The 20,330-nt window shown below is 48.6% G+C and overlaps 1 protein-coding gene across 1 annotated transcript in view; it reads left to right on the top strand.

The window, feature by feature from the left end:
• The window catches only part of ZNF366 (zinc finger protein 366), a 58,889-nt gene extending 41,419 nt beyond the window's left edge, over positions 1-17,470 (top strand). The window contains exons 2-5 of the mRNA XM_036310699.1: positions 569-1,914; positions 5,231-5,422; positions 13,804-13,978; positions 16,848-17,470. Coding sequence (XP_036166592.1) covers positions 583-1,914; positions 5,231-5,422; positions 13,804-13,978; positions 16,848-17,470 — 2,322 coding nt within the window. The 5' untranslated portion in view covers positions 569-582. The remainder of the gene's footprint in view (positions 1-568; positions 1,915-5,230; positions 5,423-13,803; positions 13,979-16,847) is intronic.
• Positions 17,471-20,330: the final 2,860 nt, after the last annotated feature.

The following is a 20,330-nucleotide window of genomic DNA, read 5'->3' as shown; positions in this document are numbered from 1 at the left end:
ATATCCCCATCCTTAACAGTAAAGGTCCCCAGACAGAGAGAGGCAGTGGTTCCCTTAGAGAAAAAACAACCCTAAACTTAAACACATTTAAGTCACCATTAGCGAACGTAATTCCATCGCAGGCTGAAAAGTCCCAGCTCTGACTGCTCCGCGGAGGAGCTGTGGGACTTGAGCATGCCACTGCATCTCGGTGGGCCTCGTACCCTCAGCTTAAGTGGGGCCAATAGTCCAGTGAGTTGTCAGGTTTCTTCTTTCCCATGAAGTCCACTCCCATAGCCCCACCCCACCTGCAGCCCCCTCCCAGCTATAGCTCTGTGGCTGAGGGGGTCCTGGAGCCCTAGGGTTCCCCTCCAGCAGGCCCGTGCTCTCCACATTTGTGACCAGGTTTGCGAGGGGTTTGGGGGGCGGGACCCAGGGACAGGGGGCAGTGATCTTTTGAACAGTCCTAGCATAAATGAGGGTCAGTATTAAGCAAGCATTACTCTTCATAAACTAGTACTGACATCTAGCCAAAAGCCTTAATGGAAAAAAGATTCTTCTTTAAACAATAACTTTCTTTATCTTTAAGGAACATTGCCAAGGATGCAGAAGGAAATGAAGATGATCAAAGATGAGGATGCGCATTTCAACCTGGGTGTGAAGAGGCCCCCCTCTTTCCCCCACTGCCTGCAGCCAGTGGTTTCCCGGGGCAAAGCTCCCCAAAGACACCCCTTCCCAGAAGCTCTCAGGGGGCCTTTCTCCCAGTTCCGGTACGAACCTCCTCTCGGAGACCTGGATGGCTTCCCGGGGGTCTTTGAAGGAGGAGGGTCCCGGAAACGCAAGAGCGTGCCCACCAAGATGCCCTACACCCACCCCTCTGAGGAAGCCGCCCTGGGCCTCCACTCCGAGGAGAGCAAACTCCATGGCCACCCGAACTTCCCTCTGCTGTTCCCGCAGCCCCCGCGCCCCAAATACGACTCGCAGATGATCGACCTGTGCAACGTGGGCTTCCAGTTCTACCGCAGCCTGGAGCCCCTGGGCGGCAAGCGCGTCAAGCAGGAGCCGGTGAAGCCCAGCGCCGTGTGGCCCCAGCCTGCGCCCGCGCCCTTCCTGCCCACGCCCTACCCCTACTACCCCAAGGTGCCCCCGGGCCTCCTGTTCCCCTTCTTCGTGCCCACAGCCTCCCCGTTCCCCTTCAGCCGGCACGCCTTCCTGCCCAAGCAGCCCCCCGACCCGCTGCTGCCCCGCAAGGCGGAGCCCCCGGAGGGCGAGGAGGCCAAGCAGAAGGTGGAGCGGATGGACGTGAACGTGCAGATCGACGACAGCTACTACGTGGACGTGGGCGGGGCGCAGAAGCGCTGGCAGTGCCCCACCTGCGAGAAGTCCTACACGTCCAAGTACAACCTGGTCACGCACATCCTGGGCCACAGCGGGATCAAGCCGCACGCGTGCACCCGCTGCGGGAAGCTCTTCAAGCAGCTCAGCCACCTGCACACGCACATGCTCACGCACCAGGGCACGCGGCCCCACAAGTGCCAGGTGTGCCACAAGGCCTTCACCCAGACCAGCCACCTGAAGCGCCACATGATGCAGCACAGCGAGGTGAAGCCGCACAACTGCCGCGTGTGCGGCCGGGGCTTCGCCTACCCCAGCGAGCTCAAGGCCCACGAGGCCAAGCACGCCAACGGGCGCGAGAACATCTGCGTGGAGTGCGGCCTCGACTTCCCCACCCTGGCGCAGCTGAAGCGGCACCTCACCACGCACCGCGGGCCCATCCAGTACAACTGCTCCGAGTGCGACAAGACCTTCCAGTACCCGAGCCAGCTGCAGAACCACATGATGAAGCACAAGGACATCCGGCCCTACATCTGCTCCGAGTGCGGCATGGAGTTCGTGCAGCCCCACCACCTGAAGCAACACTCGCTCACCCACAAGGTACGCGGGACCCCAGCCTGGGGCGGGCCACCTGGCTGCGCCTGGGGTCAGGGGCCAGGAGACCGCGCTGCTCCCCACCTCCGCCAGGAGGAGCTGTGCAGCCCTGCGCGGCGGCTCCCCTCCCCTGAGCCCTGTTGTCCTCCCTCACCTGCCAATGGGGAGAATGAGGAGACTAGCAGTCAAGTCCTTTCCTCTAGGGTCTGAGATGGGCCTAGAAATAAATAATGTGGACTGTTCGGAGAAGAGGGTGGGAAGGAGGAAGGAAGCAGCAGGTCTGTGTGCTCTGGCTTCTTCGTTTCCTAGAATTTGTAAAATTCTGTTTCTGGAAACGTCATTCAGGGTGCCAGCATGAGTGTGTCATCAGGCTTTATCTACCGGAGACCGGTCCTGTGCCTGAGTACATTCATCAGCGCCTTTTTCTAGAGAACTCTCTTGGTTCCTTGCTGCTGAAGCAGTGGTTTCCTTTCCCCCGTCTTCTCCCTCAACTGTGAGACCTGCTTCATGTGCAGGTGGCTCTGGGGGAACAGAGGCTGCGTCCAGCGGGGTCTGTGCTTCCCTGGTGGAGCCCCTGCGCAGTTGACTGTGGTGCCCCGTGGTTTGTATGGAGGAGGCATGAGAGAGCATCCTTCTCTGGTTAGATTTTATCTTCCCTGAGCAGGGTCTTCAAGGAGAAATACAGGCCCACAGGTCTCAGTTCAGCCGAGTTTGTAACCAGAGCCCTGGAGTCATCCAGGGTGAACTAAAACAAGGCGCCAGTGGTGTCCCAAAATCTTACCCAGATGAGCTGACTTGGGGCTGCTTTGAGCTTCTGAGAGGGAAGGCTTGCTCCACTGACCTTTACCTCACACCTTTGACCTCAAGTGGTTTTCTTGGCAAGAGAGACTTCCAGAAAGACAGAGTTCCTAAAACATTCTTCAGTTCTGAAAGGTCCATGGAGGACTCTTCCCAGTCAAGATGCCCTTTCTATTCTGCCATGATGGGTTTTATCTGATAGGTTAGGACATAGCACAGGGCATTTCTAGCTCCGCTGCAGCGATCAGATGTGTGGCTGCCTTATGAACACTGTGCAGACAGCTCCTGCCCCACACAAGCACCGGTAGATAGCATCCGGAGAAGAGGGGCCTGCCGAGTGCAGGGATCATCAACAAAGAAACTACACTTCAGCAGCCAAAGAGATAATTTTATGGGGCTCCTACGTGTGTGGATAAGGAATCAAAGGTGCATTTTGAAACATAAAAATTCTGTAAGTCAAATGGGAAAACAGCCTGGTATCTGAAATAAGTCTCCTTTAAATTAAGAAACAGAATGCATTTTAATAAAGGGTGTCAGCAAACAGCAAGGGGTAGTATTAATTGAATGCTTCTGTGTGGCAGCTGCTTTACTTTGCATGTAATCCCCTTCAGCAATGCTAAGAGCTACTTGTCAGTATCATTACTCTAAAATTGCAATTGAGACGCTGAGGCATGGGGCAGCCACCCAGAATCTCTGACTCCAGTACCTGAGCTCTTGAACCCTATTGCCAAGACTTCCCTTCCCCTAACAACTCCACAAACTCCCCCTCTGTGATTCTACTGATCCTTTTAGAGACACAGTAGCTTCCTGTGTCCCACAAAGTTGTGTCCAGGCTCCCATTCACTTGTGTTCGAGGCCACCCCACATGTGAATTTTACTTTTAACACAGATTTCTCTTTAGAAAATTCCAAAACAGTGATAAGTAGATACTTCTTGGTCCCAGCACGACTGGATCATAGCCAGTATAGAGACAATCTTGAGGAGAAAGATCCTAAGTAAATTTTATAAGCCATCAAGAAAATAGTTTTCATTAATTTCATAATTTTAAACTCACTATTTGAATATGCAACACATATTTTAAATTGAGATATCTTCATTAGCATCAGTCCGTACTCCTCTGCAATAATTAGACTAGAGAGCATTCCAGGTTCTCATGGCTTATCTCTTCATCTTGAGATGAGGAAACCTTCACCAGGAAAGGCCACAAGACTTGCTTTAGGCCTGTGGTCGGCAAACTGTGGCTCGCGAGCCACATGCGGCTCTTTGGACCCTTGAGTGTGGCTCTTCCTAAGCCTTAAGATGACCCTAATTGAGTTAATAACAATGAACCTACCTATACAGTTTAAGTTTAAAAAATTTGGCTCTCAAAAGAAATTTCAATTGTTGTACTGTTGATATTTGGCTCTGTTGACTAATGAGTTTGCCGACCACTGCCTTAGGCTATGCAGCCAGTAAGTGGCTGGGCAGAGATCTGAACTCACCCTTTAGTGTCACGGGCTCATCAAAACGAAGGAATGGTACTTTCTTACCGTGTCCCAAATTAAAGAACTGAAAATACAGGCAGGGAGAGGCAGAGCTAAGCATGGAACCCCTCCCTCCATAAGTCACTATAAATACCAGCCAAGATGGGATTTATAAAGTACAGTTGTTAGCTAGGCAACTTGATCTAAGCCTGTATTAACCTTAATTTTAATGCTAGAGTTCTCTAAACTTTCCTTCCAAAAAGTCATTCTGGACCAAGATTCCTTGCAAAGGCTTTTACAGGGAAGCACTGGTTAGTCAGGATCAGTTAATATTCTATTCCTGCTATGAGTCCCTAGAAATGCTTTCAACTAAGGGCATTGATGCTTAAGTTTTTCAAACACTTCTCCACAAACAGCAAGGAAACTAGAAAATCTCCTTTTCTAATTCAGAAAGCTATCATCTGTCACATTTCTCTATAGGACAGAAGCTGACTTAGAGGAGGTTCTACACCCAAATCAAACAGAGGTCACTGTGGCCTATAGGAACTCAGGGGACCATCTCAAGAGGTGATTATCAAGTTGTACTTTATGGAAGTGTGGATATAAGTTGTTCTTCTGGGATTTTCAAGTCCATTAATAAGAACTCAAGATATGGGAAATGATATTATCAGTTTGGGAGGTATTTTTCTCATTATCATGAAAGCAGGATTATAGATTCATTTCGAATATCATTCCACAGTGCTCCTACCAAAATCCCGTTAATCCCCAAGAACTGTTACTATAGAATTAACCCCAGCAGCAGCAGGAACAACAAAAGTATTAGCTTTCCTTTTCTCTAACTTTATGTAGTTTATGGTTTTTGGAGAAGAAAAAGATTATGTAATTAACATTTTTCAGGAAAATAGCAATTTAACAAGGCTATAGCCACACCATTTGGAACTAAATATCTACCAACAAGTTCATCATGGATTTATGCAGCAGAAAGAAAAACAAAGACTACAACCCAGATGAAAGCAGGATACCTGCTAACCACAGTTGTTTTGAATCTTGCCTCCCTGCAGGGTGTGAAGGAGCACAAGTGTGGGATTTGCGGGCGGGAGTTCACTCTGTTGGCCAACATGAAGAGACACGTGCTGATCCACACCAACATCCGCGCCTACCAGTGTCACCTCTGTTACAAGAGTTTTGTGCAGAAACAGACCCTCAAGGCACACATGATCGTCCACTCTGACGTGAAGCCTTTCAAATGCAAGGTGGGCAGGGGGCCCTGGGAGAGTGCGGAAAGGGGGGACTCTGAGGGTTGTGCAAACGCCCAATGGGGAAGAGTCTCCAGGGAACCCTCTATTCCATTTCATCAGGACCACAGAAACTCAGAGTAAGTCCATGGCCAACCCCAGGCTCATCTGCTGCTCTTTCTCTCTTTCCACCACACCTATGCTCACACCAATCCTCAGCTTGGCCCTGCTTGTCTCACTGCGGAATCAGTTCCTGGGAGTAAAGGCACCAGTAGAGGAAGGTCTGAGGGTGGAAGGACCACTTGGGGAATGAGGTGGTTCAAGGATGAAGGGATGTGGAGCGCTCCTGTTCTAGAAAGGAGCAATCCAGTGTGGCCCTCTTCCCTGTACAAGCCAATGAGTAGAATACAGAAAGGAGTCAGAGAAGCTTCTAGCACTTCCCCCACTCCCATCTCACCCCTCCCCTCCTGCCCTCCTGATACTTGGGCTAAGTGGCATAACTTGAAGGCAGGTCTTCCAGAGAGGATGGCAGATATTCTGAGGCTAGCCCTCAGATGACCTCAGAAATGCTTGCTTGGGCCGAGGAATGAGTGTGAGCACAGTCATCTGAAGCATTTCTCACTTATTCCTAAGGACCTGGAGCACCTTTGTTAAAGTCTCCGTGTCACATTAACTTGCTTGGATTTTTATTTCATCAGCTGAGATAATGTGTGAGCTGAAGATTTGTAAAACCCAAGGCACTGGTGGTGTCACTCAGAAATGCTTGGGCTTCCCAGGCTGTCCCCTCCCAACATTGTTGCTCTTCACTTCTAAGAGGAAAAGGAGTCTTGCTCAGGATTGGGTAGTTTCATCCAAGGAATGTACCAGCATGTGTCATTGAATGCACGTCTTGAGGAGGGAGCTGAGGGGAAGAAGAGGGAAATCACCATGTTCAGCTAACGCTAAGCTTTTCTGTTGGAAATGGAAGTTTCTCTTCTCTCTGTTACTGCATGTCTGATGCGGTCCAAATGATATTCTCAGTCGATTCCTATTTCTGAAGTAGGGTGTTCTGCTTCCAGGGGCTGTTCGTGCGTTCATGCCCCTGCAGCATGTCTCCCCACTTGAAGGAACCCCCTGTGAAGCCAAGTTCTTTCCTGTGTTGGCCACTCCTGGACAGGGTGAGAGGGGTCAGGAACCAGAGCTTCCCTAGACCTGTGTGGGCATTCTCCGGAGGTGGGGGAGGGAGATTTCTCCCTCCAGCCCTTTTCCTGCCACCCACTTGTGTTTCCCCTCCTTTTCTTCAAGTTCTAGAAGTTTGAAAGTCAATTTATGTCCATCTTGAGTCATCTGAGCTGGACAGGGAGGAAGCTGCATGTAGGACCTGGTACAAAAGGAACATGTGAGGCCCTTTGTTCAAATGTTAGGAAGAATTTAAGATAGTAAAAACAGAGCATTATGCAGAACTCAGGGCCCTTCTGAGTTTGGGGTCCTGTGTGACGGCCTAGGCTGCACGCCTTCCTGTGTGAGCCAGTGGACACCATAGACCAACTCCTCTCTCTCTCTAGGCACTTCTTTGATTTCCTACCCACTTCACTAAGCCCTTTGACCCCTGCACTTTTAATAGAGCTGTTTCTGCCTGCCAGGGTTTCCTGTCTTCTACAATGGAGGTGCAAACAGGAGCTCTTTTCCACGCTTCATTCCTGTGTTGAATTTACTCTTGGACTTCAAGCACTTTCTATATTTTTTATCTTATCAACTGGTGGTAGAGAGCACATAAAGTTGTTAAAATATGAAGGGAGCCATTGCATAATTAGCCATTGCATAGTTCCCTAAAATTTTATACCTGTCCAGTCCAACCAACTCCCACCTCCACCTCATCAATTCAGGTCCAGAAGTAGTGGTTAAACCAGGAAGAAAATGTCTCTGAAACAGAGGGATATGTCAGGGGGCAGAGCCAATACAGGAGAAGGGCTTGCAGGCTATGTGTGACTTAGGGCCACAGAGACAGTCCTATTTCTTTATATCAGGGGCCTCAGAGGGGCCTGGAAGATTTCATGGCCCTGGTGGTATCTAAGGATTTAGAGGGTTCTCTCTGGTACCAGTTCATAGAAGACTGTACAATGCAAGTATAAGAAGGGCCCAGTGATGCATTGAGCCAGCCTGGCTTGATGTTTCAGGCCTCCCTTCATAAACAACTGCTCCCTCTTCCCCAGTGATAGGGCACCACACATGGGTGTCTGATGGCTAACTTTATGGCTCAGAAACTCAACTCGACTTCTCTTTGAGTGTGCATTAGGCTCTGGATATCTGGTCACACCATGAGAGGGGGACTTGTAGCCTAAAATGCCAGCTCTGAAACACAGTTTATACTCTCCAAGGGGAGATGGGCCTGGAGCAGCAACTGGGATGGTATCTTCAGGGTCACTTCTTCCTGGGACCTAGGTCTCTCAGCAGCTGTAGGTCAGGAGGCCTAGAAGAGTGCATATACTAGTATCATTAGAACAAAAAGAATTGGATATTAAAGGGGAATTTTTTAAAAAATCAAACGCAGGTGGCCCTTCTCCATTCTTAGACTTTTCTAAAACAAGAACAGGTGTCAGTCACCTTGAATAAGAGCTCTCTGTCTCCTGGAAAGTGCCAGAAACATACCACAGGTTCTTCCTCTATTTGTTCCCATCTCCCTGCAAGGTGCCACCCTGCTCAGTGTCCCCTTCCTACTATCACCCTCCTCACTTCAAAGGCATTTCAGAGCCTGTCTGAGTTCACAGGCTATGTAATGGGCCTCTGTGTGTTGGAAAACTAGCTCCAGATGCCACGGTGAAATGGATCACCTTGAGAGGGTGTCCTGCGGACTTTGATTCCCATCCAATGTTGTGCCGGATTCTTGGCAGTCTGGCCCTGGGTGGAGCTTGTTGGGGATTTGAGAGTTGGGAAAGGAATGGAGGGCCATTTGCTCATTGCTGTGTAATCCAGAGCCTTCGGAGAGAAGTGGCTGGCAGGCTACATAGTGATGGTGGAGAACAGGGCCAGGCAACTAAACCAAGGCTTGATCATGGTGACAGGGCAGGCATTTCCCTCACAGGGTTGGCATGGCTGGGGGAGGGGGGGGAGTAGCGGAGAAGGGCAGGCCTTGCTCCTGCCATACTCTGAGCGGGAGCTCTGTCTCCTTTACCCCCACCATGAAAAAAAAGAAAAAAGGAGAGTCTTTAAGTAACAGATTCTAATTTCTTAGGAACTCTCCCCACTAAAAATCCTTCCTAAAATAAACCCCTCCCCCTGTTGCAATATGAACTGGTTCTCTTCAGTCTGTGCTCAGTGGAAACAGCTGTCCTCAGCAAGCAGCAAAGTTCACTCACGGTGGGATTAAGCAGTAACAATAGAATGGAAAATTAGAGGAGAAGAAAGGTTTCCATTCTGTTTCTTTTTCTTTCCTTATAAAAAGAAATTACTGCCCTTCTGGGCTCTTTTGCTATTGGCTCGGCTCCTGGACTCCTAGCTCTTGGAGCCAGCTGGAGCTGGTCCAGAGACCTGCGCCTGTGCACTTAAGCTTGTTTCAGAAAGATGCTTCCCAGATTCTGCGTAAGCACGCGGGGGTCGACTTGGATGCTATCCTTGTAGCGGCCACACTCCATAAAAGCAAAGAACCAGCTGCCGTCTTTGGGAAACCTGTCCAGGAAAAGCAGCCATCCAGAATTTCCGGGACACATTCTCCTTTGAGATGGGTGAAGCCGGGAGCTGCCTAAGTTATGAATCACCAGGTCATCTGCAGCCTGGTCTGATGCAGATGCCTGAAGGCCAAGGGCAGAGCCGCTAGAAGAGGATGAGGTCTCCTTGAAAAGGGTCCCCACCGCCTCTGCCAAACAGGCCCCATCTTCCCTTCCGGCTCTTGGATGCCTCATGGGGGAGAAACCATGTGGGGACTTTTAGGGGCTCAGTACTTGGAACCAAGGCTCTCAGGCTGGCATTGAGGGGGTTAAGGCAGTGACCAGATAGCAGCCTTTTGGCAGCAAAGCCCTCCTCGGCAGAAGGAAGGATATAGCTGTATGAACTGCCTGCTTAACAATGCCTCACATGTCCCCAGGGGCCGGCCTGCAAATAGATTTCATCTTGCTTTCTCTTGTACTTTTCAAAGCTTCCTGTTTTCTCACGGCCCTTTTGGACAGTTTACAGTCTCTCTCTCCCTCCCTCCCTCTCTCTCCCTTTGAGGAAAGGAACACCCTTCTTATTAAAAGAGAGAGAGAGAAAAGAATGTAAGGGAAGGGCAGCTTAGCGGAGGCCATTCTCCTGGGCTGCAGGCTGCAGCTCTTTGACCTTTTCTCCCAGAATAGGAAAACACAGGCTTCCTGGCGCATCCCAGTCCTCAGGCTCACACAGGCTGGTTGGCACAAAGCAGTGTGGCTCTTCTTGGCTTCGTGGGACTCTGGCCCCCGCCCAGCCCCTGCCCCGCTGCACACAGCCGCCTGGGCTGTCAGCATCATCACTGGGACTCATGGGAAGTTGCCTGAGGCATCTCCAGGCCCTGGGTCAGGGAGGGAAGAGGCACCGGGGAGCTGGAATTCGAAACTCCTATGAAGATGAGGAACAGGGCTCCTGTCAGCTGTTTAGCGGGCTGAGGATCAGGGAGCCAGATACTGGGTTCCCCCAAAACCTGCAGTCTAAAGGAATCTTCTCTTTCCATCCACATTTCCCAGTGCTGGGTCAGGCACAACTGCCTCCATCTCTGTTATGCTTCAGGTAACCTGGCAGGTATTTACACAAAGGATCCCTCACTTCCTTCAGTATTCCCTGCAAATAATTTGCTTTAAAAAGACAGCACCCCCATCTTCAAAGATCTTCCTATTTCTGGAATGTAAGAGCATAGTACACAATAATGATAGTAATAAAAACTCATATTTATTGAGCTCTATTTGCCAAACCCTTTACATGAATTGTCTCATTTGATCTTTATAAAAAACTATTTCTATCATCGACATTTTAGGGAAGAGAAAATGGAGAGCTCATTCTCTATCCCTCTGAGGTCTCACCATCACCTCTCTGCTCTGCCCTCTCAAAGCCTAATGACCCATGCAACCCACTATTAAAGGACAGTTCAAAACATTTGTTCCAATTTTCTATTAAATGTTGAGATCCACCTACTTCTTGACAAGTAGGTATAAATGTGGGCATCGATGGGAAAGCTGAGACTTCATATCAGGCTCACTAATATCCCTCATTAGAGAACTGGGAGTTTAAGAAGGGTGGGTGGTTGAGATGACCACCTGCAAGAGGAACGCTGTCCTCTCCACTCCAGCAGCGTCCCCCTCCAATACCTGCCCGTATCTGAATCTTCGCAGACCTGGGCGGGAGATGATGCAGCAAGTATTGCCTTGAGCAAACTCGTAGCCTCACCTGTTGTGATGAAAGGGGGCATTGACATTGATGGCTGCTTTTCTCAGAAGAAGAAACTAGGGTTATGGTGCTCCCTCTTACCCCGAATTCTTCCTTCTAGTCTAACTTCCTTCCTCTGCCACAGGGACTATGCTTGGAGCTCATATCTCAAACCACAGCACCATCTTTAATGGACCCAGTCTTCTTTCTCTGGTCCCCCTTTGCTGGACACTGAGGTTAGCCACAAAGACAAGGAAGGTAGCCCTAGCACTTCTGAAGGTGCTTTCGGCATCTTTCAGAGTTCACATACCTCCAACTCAGCCTGGGAGAGCTCTCCATTGGCGGCCCAGTAAGCTACGTAAACCATGAAGGATAACACTGGTAAATAAAAATTAATTTTTACCAATAGCACAGCAAGCAGTCTCCTTTACCAATCACACATCAGAAAATATAGCTTCCCGGTCATGTCCCACAGTGGACCTTCCCTGAGGCCATAGGCTTTGACTTCAGAGGACAATATCAATGTCCCAATGTCCCCACGTAGCATTGAAATGTCCCAGGAAGTTTAGTCGTGAATGTATTGAGTCAGAAAAGAAACATTAGAATAGAAAAACACACACTGGGCTTTGATAAAGGATCATAAAATGTTGCTTGTCTAAGGCCGAGGAAGATTCTAGGAAATGCCCCGTGGTAGCCATTGTGATGTATGCACACCTCTGTGTGTCGGGGGAGAAGGGTGAGGGGAAGAGAGGTGGGACCTTGGGGCAGGTGAAGTGCAGGGTCTTCTCTGACCCCAACGTTATAGCAGTTGTGGCAGCAACAGTGATTGATCATTATCACAGCAGTGACAGTGACCTTGCCTGTGCCTAAGATTGAGGGCGATATCTAAACATGTTTAATGAAAAGACTATTCTTGTGGCAAAACAAACCCCCCAAAAGGGTACTCTACACATTCTTCAAGGTTAGGCTAAAATCCCATCTCTTCTATAAGACCCTTTCAGAAGTCCAGCTTCTAATATCTCGGCAACCATAGATAATAACTAACAGTGGAATTTTGCCCTTCATGGGATCCAAGTGCAGAAGGCACCCATCTTGTCCTTTCAGTTTTCTCGGTTGGCCTGCAGGACCATGAAGCCCATTTAGGCTTGGACTAGCACAGTAGCCCAACTGATCCTCCAGCCTCCAGCTCCTCTCTCCCTGCATGTCTTCTCGTTGGGCAGCGGGGAGGGGGAAGGAGGTAGAGCTAATTTTGCTGTTTATGAGTCTTCTGCTGCAGCATCATGCCAAATAATTAGGAACCAAATGAAATATACTTTTTCTAAAACGACCATGACTTGAATATCTAATGCAGAATCTTTAGATTCAAAGCTTTTGTTTTTCTGTAGCCAGGACGGAGAACTGCATAAACTAAGCTAATAAATAGATCACAAAAGGTTTCCAGAACTTGCACACATGTGCAAAACTTAGGTTGATAATATCTTAATACATTGTCTCTATTGAAAATAAAAGTAAGCAAATATCCGTCCCACATGTAGGGCTCCTGAAGATGTTGAAAATTAGACCAACTCTCTCAATCTTTCCCTTCTTGGGTCAGCATTTCCAAATGAATGTGGTGTGCACATACTCTGAGTACTGAGTGTGGGAATTCATCTTTGCTAGTAAGGAAGTAAAAAGGGAAAAAGTACTTAAAACTCCCAAATATGAATCATTTAAAAATACAGAACCAGCCATTCATTATCCATGTGTGGATTATCTGTGACGAATTTATAACCCCAGGCTGGCTTCCTCCTACCATCCAGCATTCTTTTGAGCTAATCTCTCAAGGTCACCATTTGTTAGGTCTGCCCATTCTGCCAAGGCTAGCTCCACTCTCACCTCCATAGCCACACGAGGAAAACGTTGCCTTCCTTAACAAGAAGTCAATCCAGAATCCCCGACAATGGCCCTGAAAATCCCTCTCAGGAAGAGAGGAGAACATGTCAGCTTTAGAGGACGCTGCACTCCCAGTCCTCTCTCCGTGGTATCTCTCACTCCGAACTGGCTTCTGAGGTTGGGGTGGGACGGGGATGTTCCTCCCTTGACACTGTGTCCAAGCACACCCAAGGAGGGCCGGAGTCTCCAAACCCTGCCTTGCTCAGGCTTGGGGACAACAAGAGCGAGCAAAGCACATGCTCCCCACCTGCACACAGCGCCTTGGAAGAGACAGTGTCTCTTCTGAAAGAAGCTGGAGAACCACGGTCGTGGTCCATCATGCATTTGCACTTTAATGGAAATAAAGAGAAATGACAAAGAAAAAAAATGAATAAAACATGTTTACTTCTTTAAAACCTGAGATAATGTTTTCAGTACTTCAAACCTCTACCCAGAGAAAAGACAATCCTTCCTTTACATGTCTCCATCTTCCTTTTGACTTTGAAATTCATTCCAATAATTAGCACATTTAAAAATTAGAAAAGTATGGTGTGGTGGCTGACCACGTGGCCTCTGGTGTCCAATGGCCTGAGTTCATTATCCCAACTCCAGCACCCACTAGCTGTGTGCCTTGGCCAATCTTAATCCCTCAGTTTGTCCATCTGTAAAATGGGGGTGACAATAGTACACACCTCATAGGACTGATGTGAAAATTAAGTGTGACATTCCATGGCAGACTGGCGATAGTGCCTTCCATATTGCAAATGCTCCATAAATATTAAGCAAGTAACTGTATCGTTATTATTCAAGTGAAGCACACTTTGAGCAATTGCTTTTCAGATCAGCTTTTCTCCTTTTCAAAAGGTGCAAAAGAAGCTTTAATAGCTTTGTGATTTTTACCTTGAGTTTTAAATCCTTTACCACAGGAACAAAATCTCAAGAGACCACCCCTACCTGCTGCGCTTCTGCGCCTGGGCACAATCCACCCCCTCCTTGATTTCCACGGGGACATTTTCTTTGCAAGCCACTTGAAATGCCCAGATTCAAGCAAAGGGCCTCACAGGGGTCTGGCTGTGGGTTCACCGGGGCGGGGTCCCCTGCCTGCAAGTAACCTGTGTTCTCCTTGTCACTGTCTCCGACAGCTGTGTGGGAAGGAGTTCAACCGGATGCACAACCTGATGGGCCACATGCACCTGCATTCTGACAGCAAACCCTTCAAGTGCCTCTACTGCCCCAGCAAATTCACCCTGAAGGGGAACCTGACGCGCCACATGAAAGTCAAGCACGGTGTCATGGAGCGGGGCCTCCATTCTCAAGGTATTAATCTTCCATGAAGCCCCCATGCCTGTGAGGCCAGTGGGTAACAAATGGGCAGTGACCTTGTTTACAGGGGGCTTCGCTTTATTCTTATGGTTGAAAAAGGGAGTGTAACTTTCAAGACTACAGCAGGGTAGCAGGAGCAAGCTGCCAATGTTATGATAACAAATAAAATGCTAATATCTGAAGGCAGCAAGTACAAATGAAGTCTAGAAAGACAACTGGAACATTGTAATGATGCCAGCTTCAGGCTGGAGGGACTTCCGTTGTCCCCGTTTTACAGATGGGGGAACTGAGGCTTCCCAACATTAATTTGCCAGAAGTTGGTCAACTGAAAACTGGCAGAGCCAGGATTTGAACACCGACCTTTCTGACTCTAAAGCCTGTCTTGTGTACACTTTGCCACACGGCTGTTAAAGGGCATGCGGTTTTTCTCCCCTTTTGGGAAAACAGGTCTGCAAGCTCTGTTGTCAGCAGAGGTCTGTCTGTAGCAGGCAGGAGCCTCCTCTTACCTGTTCAGGACCAGACAGGTTCAAGGGCAGTTCTCCTGCTCAGTGGGAGCTATGTCTCCCTCCCTAAGTCCTGACTGAATGGATGGAAAGTTCTCGCCTTGTTTGTCAGTCCCAGGGCCCCCAGAGTTCATGTTCCAGATCTGCCGAACTTGGCAGGTTGCTCCTTGGTCACCTAACCAGGCAGTCTTTCAATAGGCAGTAAGTGCAGTCCATCCTAGGCATGTGCTCTGAGCCCTGGCAGCAGTGAGGGACGGAGACCAGCTTTGTCCTCTGGGAGGTCTGCGTGTAGGGAGAGAAAACATACATAGAGGTAACTTACATGGTGTTAGCTGGCCGCTCTTTTCTGGTCACTAGTATGATCAAAGCACAGAGCTCATTCCCACAATTCCACAAAGTAGACTGCGTTGTTCTCATGTTATACAAGAGGAGGCCAAGGCCGGGAGGTGTGATATGAACTGCTCAAGGTTAAACAGCAAGTCTGAAGGCAGAACTGGGGTTCCAATTCAAGAATTTCTGAGTCAAGCCAGTGCTCACCACACCAGGTGAAAACACAGGTGACTCATTTGTGTTTGCTCTTCCTCCCACCCTTTTCCAAAAGAGATGGTCAGATAGGCACACATATTCATAAACAAGGAGCACACAACAGAATGATTGTGATTTTCAGATTTTTACAATGTCGCCCTGACTCCTGGGCGACAGGGAACTGTGGTCATAAAGCAAGGCCTAGAGTTGGTGCAAAAGCCCTGAAAAATTCTGGTTAAAAAGCAAAAGCAATTTTTCCACCCTAACCATGTTTTTCACCTGAATTATTCTTCACGTCTCTGGTTGCCTGAGCGGCTTCCCAAGTTAGGCCTGGATTTTTCCAGAACAGGTGAAGTGTATTCAGTTGCCAGGGCTGGAGACATAGAAGGCCATGATGAGACAGGCCTGCACCTGAACACCTAACCTGCTCACCACAGCTTGTCCCTATGGACACTCAGAAGCCTACCAGGCACCTGACAACTCTATCATTCTGGAAAAATAAAGAACATCACTATGTATCACAGAGCTGCTTTGAAAACTTTTAACAGACTTGCAACTATTTTAATGTTTTCATCTACAAAAGGGGTCAGTAATTTTTCATTCCAGTTTTTGAAATGGCTCAAAATCCAAGGCCCAGATCAAAAAGACCCTCCCTGTGCCCCCAACAAGATTAAAGCTATAGACAGCTTCCTTGCCTGACGGCATCTTGAGGCTGGCAGCGCTGGACATCAGCTTCCTTTGTGTCTCCCCACCCAGAAGCCTGGTCCTCCTGCGGTGCTGCAGGTTCTGGCTGCAGCCCAGGCCCATCCCTCCCAGTTCGCCTCTCCAGCCGCCCCCACCTGTTTCTCAGGACCTTACTACGGCCAAGATCAAATCAGGTGGAGCTCTGCCATGGGCCTGTTGGCTCCTGGAAAGTGTGTGAGTCCTCAAACTAAACTAACAGTGAGGCCCTCTCACATCACTGTACCTGATAGCAGGGACACTTGTAGTTGGACACAGGGCCTCTGGGGTCCCCAGGGGACCTCTTTATGGGATATCTTTTTTTTCCCAGGGTGGAAATATCTTTATTATTGTTTTATCTTTTTTCTTTTTTCTTTTTTATTCCTTAAAGTATTACAAAGGGTATTACATATGTGTCCTTTTTTCCCCCCGCCCTTGACAATCCCCTGGCCTCCCCTACCCCCCAGTGTCTTATGTCCATTGGTTATGCTTATATGCATGCATACAAGTCCTTCGGTTGATAAAAGAAATGCTTGCTGAAAATAAAAAAAAAAAATTAGAAATAAAAAGAAAAAATGTCAAAAATCACCTCATTTTTTAGATTGTTGACATCCTTTTTTTAAGAGACAGGAAGAGGGAATGAGTGAACTGGGTCTACACTATAAATATACATAATAAGTATATATGTGTTATACTTAAAATATATAGAGAATACCTCTTTATGTTATTAGGTCTCTACATCTCCCACACACAGTTCATTGTGTGGATGCACTATTATTTATTTAAACAAACCTCCACCATTAAGTAGATACATTGTCGTCACAGTTTCATTATTAAAAATGTGGTGATGAGCACACTCACACACAGACTTGTTCACCTGCAAATTTGCATAGTTTAAATTCTCAGTAATTGCTAAGTGTGAGCAAGGCTTGTTTTTAGCTTTTGGCGCCTGTTGCCAAATTCACCTTAGAGGGGTCACCCCCATGTAGATTCTTTCTGGGTGTTTATCTATTCTTAAACTGTAAAATCAAGCTACACTGAACGGCCCTGGGTACCACCAGCCACCCCTTTTCAAAGGCTTTTCCAGGGCCTGAAGGCTGCCTCTGCTCTCACAGGTTTTGGAAGGGGGAGACTCGCCCTGGCGCAGGCGGGGGTCCTGAGGAGTCTGGAGCAGGAGGAGCCCTTCGACCTGTCCCAGAAGCGCCGGGCCTTCCAGTCTGACGGGGAGAGCGCCAGGGGCAGCTCCTGCCACGAAGAGGAGGATGAGGACCACTGCTGCGAGGTGGAGCGGGACAGCCCAGGCCCGGCCCCGCGGAGCAGGCAGCGCTGCGTGCCCCGGGATCTCTCCACCAAGCCCGAGCCGGCCCCCCGGGCGCCCCAGGAAGCCTGCGAGGAAGAAGAGAAGGAGGAGGGGGAGGAGGAGGAGGAGGAGGAGGAGGAGGAGGAGGAGGAGGAGGAGGAGGAGGAGGAGGAGGAGGAAGAGGAGGAGGAGGAGGAGGAGGAGGAGGCCGTGCAGAAGGAAGGACGCCAGGAGAAGAGCAAGGACAGCCATGGGGCAGAGGGCGGCCAGGAGAGAGATGGCGCCCGCAGAGAGGAGCATCCCAGCCTCAGGGCGCTGCAGAGCGCGCGGCGGGGGGCCTCCTTTTCTGATTACTTGTACTTCAAGCACAGAGATGAGAGTTTAAAAGAATTACTGGAGAGGAAAATGGAAAAACAAGCAGTGCTTTTAGGTATCTAAGTGGAGAGTTTTAGAATTACACTTGGAAAATGAGAAGCAGGCAGTTCAAATATAGCTTTCTGCATGAGCTGTCATTCGCTGGCGGCTGGCGACTGGCGACTGGCTCGCATCTTCACAGATGGCTCAGACTCCGTGAGGAGGGGCGTCCTCAGCCAGGGAAATGCTTCTCGGGTCATTCCGGGCCCTTGATTTTTAACGTCTCTCCGGTGTTATTTCTGCCTCTCCAATGCGAGACGCTGTGCACATTCTTCTAGGCATCTGATTGCAGGCCGATGCTGAGGTGCTTATAGAAATCCTACTTTTCTTTGACTACTATACAATACAAGGTAAATTTCTTTCAAGTGGCAAAACTATGGTGCTTGACATGATTCCTAATTAATGACTGTTTAGTTGAATGTGTGAAAGTTACAATATTTTTTCAGATAGATGAAAATATGAGTAGTTGTATATATAAAAGTTGCCTTTATTAAAAAACAAACAAACGAACAAAAAAACAAAAATACCAGAAATGACACAGGAGTTATTGAAAAGGAGTGTTCTCATATAGTCATTGCAGAAATAAGACAAAGTTTCAAGAGAAAATGAATAATTTTGACTAAGGAAAGCCCAGCCATGCTTAGGTTCCTGCCTGGGTCCGCCTTGCTGGGCTGCAGCCCCCTTCATTGGTGCGGCCTTAGGAGCGGATTTGCAGATGACGCTCAGTGCTCGTGCAGGCGTCCGGATTGGAGCGCCCTCCTGGAGCCCTTGCTAACGCAGCTGCAAGAGGAGTTGTCACTCTGTTAGCAGCTGGCTTCTCCTTGGGGCTAGAGCGGGGGCAGAAGGGGAAGGCTTCTCCATGAAACCCAAGGTCTGACTTGTTTGGAGAATTAGAATAACCAGCAGCTAATCACCAGTAGGGGAGAGGCTGGGCTGTGTTCTCAATGTGCCTGCACATTAGAATCAGCTTGGGGAGCCCTTTTAACAATACCTCATGTGGGTCCTCAGCCTCTGAGACTCTGATTGAATTGGCCTGAGTGGAGCCCTGCTTCGGTTATTTTCTAAATTGCCCCATGATTCTTCCGTGCAGCCAGGGTTGAGAAACACTGACTGGGCTAAAATAGTGACTCCCAGGACCCCCTCCCAGGGACTCCATAAATATTTCTGTGTCTGGCTTCAGACTCATTAGGAGAGAGAGAGCAGGAGACCTCGAAATCATACTGCTGACTTGGGCTTTTCACCTGTTCAGTAAGGGACACACACAGTATGAACACATGCTGTCTATATTTCAAGATGATGCCTGAGATGTTTATGGTAACTTAATATGTTTTAAAGTACATAGCCAGCTTATAGTGACTAATCACGTCTTCCTAGATGCTTGAATCGTGATTCCAGTGACTGCCTATGATTAGAATGGGTGGGCTGAGCCCGTAGGTAGGCTTCCCTTAGGCATGGCACCGAGTAACGCAGTGCAGACAGGATGTCACTTATGTGTAACTGACCATACGCAGGAACCCGCTGGTACTGTGTCTGTGTTTATGTAAAAACTGCCTCTAGGTTGGTAGTTTCAACTCTTATTTGTAGAGCTAGGTACTGTTTATTATTTTGCTTCCTCTCCTCTCAAAGTTCCCGATACATTTCCTTAGAAGACCTGGCCCATCTCTGACTGCTGGGTGCTAGCTTTTCCTCTTGGCCACGGTGCTTCCCCATCAGCCTCATCTCGTTCTCATCACTTACCCGGGTGCTTTGTCAATTCCTGATGCATTTCTCCTGCCACTGTGCCTAAAGCTCCTCTCTTCAGCCCCACCACCACCCAGTGTCAAAGCTGCTTAGGTTTCCTGCTGCCACCCATGTCCTTAGGTCAGAGCACCTGCAAAGGGATGCTGATGGATGATGTGGTTTCTGCAGTGACAAACACAACTCTGGGCCAAGAATCTGCCCCAAGTCCTCAGGGGGCAACTTGCTTTCCACTCATTATTAATATGGCTCATTGATGCCCTGATGAACTCACCCAGGAGGCGGACCATGAGGTCTGTGAGGTCCCCAGCTCTTAGGGTCCCGGTCCATACTTACTCTTTCAGCAGTTGTGTGTGGAGGAGCTACTATGAGGGCTGCAGACTTCCAGTTTGTTCTGGGTCTGGCTAGCTGGAAAAGGAACCAGGGAATCTAGAATAGCAAGCTCTAGTCCTCTCTGACCAAAATGGGTCATGTGGGAATGTTTGAGGAACAAGGGAATGTTGAGATGGAGAGAGTAAGGTCCAGGAGAGTGGTTTTCACATGGTCTATTGAGGAGCCCCTCTAGGGCTGCTAGGGAGAAGAGGGTCTCAGCCCTCAGGCCTATGTCACTCAGAGTGGTTCAGATTTCATCTGTTGTATATGTTAGACTTCTCAGTAAAATTTCATTTGAAGGGAGAAAGAGGTCTAAGGAAAGTAGTATAAAGTTGTAATGGAGAGTATTCTAAAGCCTGTGTATAGTTCTTGACTCTGAGTATAGATATTTAATTGGATCTAACCCCATGGTTAGTATACAATGGCCTTCTGAGAACCAAGGTTAAAATGTTGGTTTTGTATGTTTTTGAGTGACCAGCACCTGGTTTGCCTCAGACAACCCTGGTTTATACCTATTGTTCCAGGGTAATTACCAGTAGTGTGGCCTAAACTCTGAACATTGTCCCAGTTTGGGTAATAAATTCCAGGGACACCAATGCCTAGTGCAGAGCTCAGGAGAGAGTTAGCCAACCCGCCTAAGGGAGCTACTTAATCAGAATGAAAACCCATAGGAGAGCCTCAGAGTCCATCCTCAGAGAACCTCAGGGATGAAATCACCCAGGGTGACCAGCACTCCAGGGCCAGGACAGCATGGCATTCATCACATTGCAGCACT

The sequence above is a fragment of the Myotis myotis genome, unplaced genomic scaffold (assembly GCF_014108235.1).
Source record: "Myotis myotis isolate mMyoMyo1 unplaced genomic scaffold, mMyoMyo1.p scaffold_m19_p_5, whole genome shotgun sequence".
Classification (NCBI taxonomy): domain Eukaryota; kingdom Metazoa; phylum Chordata; class Mammalia; order Chiroptera; family Vespertilionidae; genus Myotis; species Myotis myotis.
Note: the sequence above shows the minus strand (reverse complement) of the source record. Positions and strands in the feature narration are given on the sequence as shown.